This window comes from Mustela nivalis (genome assembly GCF_964662115.1).
Source record: "Mustela nivalis genome assembly, chromosome: 14".
NCBI classification, from domain to species: Eukaryota; Metazoa; Chordata; class Mammalia; order Carnivora; family Mustelidae; genus Mustela; species Mustela nivalis.
Genome location: NC_139033.1, coordinates 17,596,656 through 17,603,188, shown reverse-complemented (window position 1 = coordinate 17,603,188; position 6,533 = coordinate 17,596,656). Strand labels below are relative to the sequence as shown.

Genomic DNA, 6,533 nt, shown 5'->3' with positions numbered 1-6,533 from the left:
CACGCCGTCCACCCTGCATCCGTCTTCCACGTGGCTCCCTGCCCGCTTCTGTTTCCTTCCTCCTGTCTTGGTAAATACCACCGACCCCCACGTCAGAACCACGGCCCTCCCTGACCAGGTGTCCCCTCTGGCCTGTCTTGGCACGAGCCCAGCCCTTGGTTCTGGGTACCCCCTCCTCAGCTCACTCTGCCTGGTTCCTGTCCTGACTCTAACCTGTACTTGCTGTGTGACCCTGGGAATTTACTGGCCCTCTCTGGGCCTCAGCTGATACCCCTGGAAAGCCCTCAGCAGGTAGGTGGTGGCCCGGGGCCTACAGGACCATTGTCATTCCTGCAGTTGCCCCGGTCTTTCCACCCAGAGGCCTGGGGCCAGGACCGGGCACAGGCCAGGCCCTCTTGGGAGCTTTGATTCCCTGTTCTTAACTTGGGCTCTAGCCGCTCTAGCCGTTAGCACGCCCTTGAACTATCACTCTGCTGTGAAATTTTTCGTGTGGGATCTTCTGCCTTCTGTCTATTTTGAACCTCCTCTGGGAGACCTTCCCCACTCCCCACAAGCCCTTTTCCTGTGGTGCGGGTCTCCTGCACCAGGCGGTTGACCTCAAAGCCCTGGTTCCCAGGCCCTGGCACAGACGAGTGGCGGGGTGGCTGGGTCCCAAAGAACACCCTGGGGACGGCCCACAGGGCAATTCTGGGCAGTCACCTTCCCTGACCTCCCTGCTCTGCCGGATCTGTCACCAGGCAGGCTTCCGTTTCCCCGGAGCTGAGGCCGGGAGGCAGGGAAATCTCCACATGACCGTCAGTGACAATTCTTTTATAAGTCCTGAGTCCGGAGTCCTGCGGCAGAGGACCCAAGGTCCAATGGCGCTGTTTGCAGATTCCCACCTTACAAGCCTTGATGCTTCTCCTAAAACTCACGAATTATCTACGTGTGACCCCAGGTCAGGTTGAGGCTCCTGGAGAGAAGGCCCCACGGAGCGTTTGCTCAGAAGTCCCTTCTGGGGCTACGGGTGCACATCACTGGCTGAGTCGGTGTCCCAGGGCACCCGCCCGGCCATATGTAAAATTCTTTGACATTTGTGAATGGGTCCCTGGAGTTTGGGGGGAGGGGTCCACACTGAAACACATTCATTCTAGACAACAGACAGGAGAGAGGCTTCTGTAGGCCGGCCCGCTGTTCTCCCCAGAACTGAGGTCTGCAGCCCACACATGTGCCCATGTGAGGGGCTGATGACAGTCCAGTAAGTTTACGACTGAGGATCTGGGACCACGTTCAGCCTGGATGCTCCCAGCTAGGGATACTGTTATCTTCCCAGACTTTTCAGAGCTCTGTTTCAAACACGTCACTTTCAGCTTGCCTGAGTCACCCCAAGGGAGCGTAGCGTACATAAACACACCCCTGCATCAGTATCCCTGCACGGTCTTTTGGGGTACCAGGCGGGATCGGTCAACAAATAGGTTTTGTTTGCGGACATTTGTTAAGGTTTTTTGTTTTTTTTTTAATGTACTTGAGGCTATTCTGGATTTTCTCTTAAATCACGTGGCCTACCTCGTTGGTGTTTCCTGAACCTGACTCCAAACCACCCAGGGGCCCTGCTCTAGTGGGCCACGGCCACACACGTCCAGGTGAGGCGCCCCCCCCCCCATAAACTGACCCCTCCACTTGCCCAGATCTGCTGTGGATGCGTCCACGAGAGGGTGGTCTTATGGTCATCAGGGGACTTAGCTCCTAAACCCCTTCTTCGGAAAACAGGCTGCCCTGTCTCCAGGCTTTGGTCCATCTTGGGAAATGCTTACTACACATTCGAGATTCTTAAGGGCTCTTTGTTCACCCTGGAGCTTGACATCTGCACGACCCCAAGGAGAGCTTGGCTGACTCCGCTGCTTTCCCACGGCGAGACGCCTGGACCCTGCCCTTGGATCCTTCGTGTTAGAGCTGGAGTTTCACTGCGCCTCTGACCGGTGAACCTGGGCCCACTTAGTGTCTGCCGCTCCAGCAGCAAACACAGGAGAAGCAGCAAGTTCACAGACATACAGAGCTGACTGACTTCTCCTTAACGCCCTGCCACTCTGAGCAGATCTTTTATCCTGTCTGGGGCTATAACCTGTTTTGTGCACAAGTCCTAGACTTGCCACTTCGGACTGACGGAGAGGACTCTGTCTCGGTACCGTTTGATCCCATCAGACCCACGGAACCCGATTTTGATTGAATTCTCGGACTTGGCTGGCCTCATTCCCCGGAGCTCTTGCCCGAGGCCGGGCCAGGCTCACTAGAATTCAGCCACACTCGGTGCCCAGGTCCTCCCAGAGAAAGTATGTCTACGACCAAGCCCTCACAGCCGGCCACCAAGAGTCACAGCAGCAATGTCCAGCCCTTCCACATTTCCTGCACATTTCCACTGAAACTTGAAATTAAATTTCTCTGCCAGCCTCGCCAGCCGCCCATCTGCCGTTTCACACGACAACCAGTCATCTCTCTAGCCAGAGAAGCACAGTCAGGATCTGCTTGAACAGCGAGCAGAGGCAGAAAGTTTGCTCTGCTTTCTCCACACTCAGGCAAGGGAACCTCAAGACGCGCAAGGGACCAGCACCAAACTAAAGAACATATTTTATTTTTAATAAAATAGTGGAGCATGAAAAATATCATATATTACAAATATACACAAGCAGGACTGCTCTTCCCTGGGGTGTGGGGAGAATCAACTAGATTTGTGTAGTGCTTCATGAACTATTCATGGAAACCATTTGTCTAACAATAGAAAGAGTCAATAAACCCTTTGGATACTTTTGAATGATCTTTCTCCCCTCCCCCCCTTTCCACAAATCAGTCCAAACGTGTATAACATTGGCTTGGTTTCCATTAAAAAGCCACAAAATGTAACACTAGAGGGTTTCTGAGGGCTGGGCCTCTCCGTGCTTTTGTTGGGATTTCTTTTGTTGTCTTTATGTACAGCAAAATACTTGTTTCTCTTTTCATTTTCACGGAAAGAGGGAAGAAATGTATTGCACATTGTTTGCAGTTGCAAATGTTAGGTTTGGAAGTTTCTGTCTTGGAGAAAGACCCGTTTGTGAAGGCTGGAGTCTATTTTAAGTGACTCCAAATGCACTGGAGTGTGTTAAATCGTCCGGGCTCCCCTTTCTTCCCGTCTGCACAGACGCTGCTGTCCCACACACAGCCTTCCTCGCCTCTCTTGCTCTCTCCCCCTCCTCTGACCCTCCGTGCTCCCAGCAGAAGTCCTTTACCGTCCAAAGAAGTTACCTCTCCTCTGACTTGTAAATGGGTAGCAAAGCCAACCCAGAGCATATACACAGCTCTGTTTGTAAGGAAGCCTCGAAACAAAAGTTTTTTCTGGGGCTTGACTTGATTGCAAACCAGTCACCGGAGAGGCTGCTTACCTGGGGAGCTCTCTCCTTCTGGAAACCAAACCAAACAAAAAAACTTGGAAGCACATCTTTAACTTTCAGTGTATCACAGCATCCTGAATTTCAGGGTAAAAACTTTTTTCTTTTACTTTTATTAAAAAACAAAACAAAACAAAAAACAAAAACAAAAACAAAACCCCAAAACAAAAAACACCAACCAGGAAAAGCACCACGTTTTGGCATGGCTCTGACTGCCAGGGTATCCTGTCCGGGAAAGTTTTCCACTCAGGCCCCTTCCCTCCCCAGCTCCCCCTCTCCCCCCCCCACCCCGACCCCCTACAAGCCAGCTCACACACAGGTGGGAGGCTGGGCAGGGATTTCATATTTTCCGAGATGGGTCTTCTGGGGATGCTGGGCTTTTTTGTAAATCCCACCGCTGGTGAGCACACTGGCGGGTTTCCTCCTGCTCTTCTTCTTGAACCTGCGGCTGCAGACGTTCTGCCACGACTGCAGGGTTTTGGACGTCCAGATCCACATCCCGCTGGTGATACCCACCACCAGCAGCATGAAGATCTTCACCATGAAGATCTCCACGGCCGGGATGGAAGCGGCCATCAGACAGTCCAGAGTCTTGGTCTGGTTGTTCATTCTGCACTTGTGCTGGGTGGCCAGGATTTTCCAGTACTCCATGTTGAGGCGCTCGTAAAAGTAGCAGGCGATCACACAGGTGGCGGGCACGGTGTAGAGCACGGAGAAGACGCCGATCCTTACCATGAGCTTCTCCAGCTTGTCGGTGTTCTCCCCGCCCGTCTTCATCACCCTGCGGATGTGGAAGAGCGCCACGAAGCCGGACAGGATGAAGGACGTGCCGATGACCAGGTAGCAGGCCAGCGGGACGAGCACGAAGCCGGTGAGGGCGTTCACGTCCATGCTGCCCACGTAGCACACGCCGGTGAGCTCGTCGCCCGCCACCCTGCGCATCACCAGGATCAGGATGGTCTTCACGGCGGGGATGGCCCAGGCCGCCAGGTGGAAATAGCTGCTGTTGGCCTCGATGGCCTCGTGCCCCCACTTCTTGCCTGCGGCCAGGAACCAGGTGAGCGTGAGAATCACCCACCACAGCGAGCTGGCCATCCCGAAGTAGTAGAGGACCAGGAAGACCAGGGTGCAGCCCGTGCTCTCCAGCCCCTCCTGGATGACGTAGAGCTGCCCGCTGTCCCGGTCGCAGGCGATGCTCTCCGCGCCGGCAAAGAGGCGGATGATGTAGCCCACGGAGTAGACGCAGTAGCACATGGACAGGAAGATGATGGGGCGCTCGGGGTACCTGAAGCGCGCCGGGTCGATGAGGAAGGTGAGCACGGTGAAGGCGCTGGAGAAGAAGCACAGCACAGCCCAGACGGCCAGCCACACCACGGCGAAGCGCTTGTCGCCGCGGCTCCAGTACACGTCCACGCCGGGCGTGCACAGCGGCGCGCACGCTGCGCTCTTCTCCACGTGGTGGAACTTGCCCGGGTTGTCGCAGCTGGCGCGCCCCGGGCCCGCGTCCCTGAGCGAGTGCTCCTGCGCGCTGTGCGGCCGCTGCGGCCGGAAGAGGGGCGGGAACAGGCCGGAGCCCCGGGAGGGCTCGTCTGAGCCATTGTTGGGCGCCTCCATGCACAGGTAGTTGGGGTCGTTCTTGCTGGGGAGCTTGCTGCAGTCCAGCGAGTCGGGCCACTTGAAGTTGAACTGCTCCATGATCGGGGAGCACTTGAGCCGGGCCTGCTCGCACATGACCCGGCAGGCGGGGATGGGGGTGGAGACTTGCTCGGTGCACATGGGCGCGTACAGAGAGCACAGGAAGAAGCGGAGGTGGCCGTGGCAGCCGTACTCCACCAGCGGCGCGAACTCGTGCAGCTGGATGGCGGCCTCGCGCTGGTTCTCGTGGCCCATCAGGTTGGGCATGCGGGTCATGTTGTAGCCAATGTCCTTGCACATCGGGATCTCGATGGGCTGGCACTTGCCGTCGCCCGGGCGCTCCATGTCCATGGAGCTGATGGCGGCGCACGAGCCCATCACCTGCAGGACCAGCCACAGGCGGGGGCCCGGACGCGGCATGCTGGCGTCCGAGGTGCCCCGGCGGGGAGGTCCGCGCCCCTCAGCGCCGCCGCTGCCCGGTTCGGGCTGCGGGCCCCGGCTCCCCGTCCCCGCTCCGGCCCCCGCCCATGCCCGCTCGGCCGGCCCGAGCCCTGCGCTCCGCGACCCCGGCCTCCGCCGAGGTGGGGGCCGCGGGGGAGCCGAGCAAAGTTGGCCAACAATACCGGGAAGCGCGACGGGCCCCGGGTTCCCGGCGGGCGGCGACTCCCGGCCGCGGCAAACTTTGGGCTCTTCCGCGAACGCCCAGGTGGCGCGTCAGGGAGGCCGGCGGCGCGGGCGCACGGTGGCCGGCCGGCTGGAGGCGGCGGCCGCTGCTCCCTCCCGCGCCGGCCTCGCCGGGCCGGGCCGCAGCTGCTCGGCGCCGCGCGTCCCGGACAGAGAAGACGCGCAGAAGGCGAGGGGGGAGCGCAGCCGGGCGGCGACAGGCCCCGCCCCCGGGCGCGCGCCCCGCCCCCGCCGCCGCTTTGCATGAGAAAGCCGGCCCGGCGCCCGCGCCCGCCGCCCCGCCGGCCGGACCCCCCGCCGGCCCGCCCGCCGCCCCCGCCGCCCCCGCGCGCCCCGCCGCCCCCGCCGGCGCCCCTGCGCGGGGAAGCCCGGGGTGTCCCCGGCGCCCGGGAGCCGGGATTGCCGAAGTTCGGAGACCGGCCGCGGGAGCGAGCGGGTGGTCAGAGGCGGTGGGGTCGGGGGAGCCGGGGGCGCATCTTCCCTCGCCCTGACGGTGGGCCCCGGGCGGGGTGGGGGGGCTTTCAAAGCGGGGTGGGATGGGCGTTTTACAGCCCTGGCCATAAAGTGGCCCCTCGGCTTGTAAACCTGCCCGCATCTCCCCGAGCCCCGGAGTCACCAGGCCCGCCCTCCGGGCTCGGGCTCCGGGGAGGGGCTCTCTTTGAAATTTCAAAGGGAAGAGCTCAGGCCAGGGGGAGGGGCTCGGGGAATCCAGATTTTAGGGCCGCTCCTCCGAGGTCTCGGCGGGGGAGGCGGGGAGGGGGAGGGGACGACAGCTTCCTGGGGCGCTTGGGTTCCCCGCCCCCCGCCTGGGGAAGT

The 6,533-nt window shown here is 59.9% G+C and overlaps 1 protein-coding gene across 1 annotated transcript; it reads right to left on the bottom strand.

Annotated features, from left to right (window-relative positions):
• Positions 1–2,592: 2,592 nt before the first annotated feature.
• FZD10 (frizzled class receptor 10) lies at positions 2,593–5,924 on the bottom strand. Its single transcript, XM_082699441.1, has one exon. The coding sequence runs from the start codon at positions 5,451–5,453 to the stop codon at positions 3,708–3,710; it is 1,746 nt and encodes a 581-aa protein (XP_082555567.1). The 5' UTR covers positions 5,454–5,924; the 3' UTR covers positions 2,593–3,707.
• Between the last annotated feature and the right edge of the window lie 609 nt (positions 5,925–6,533).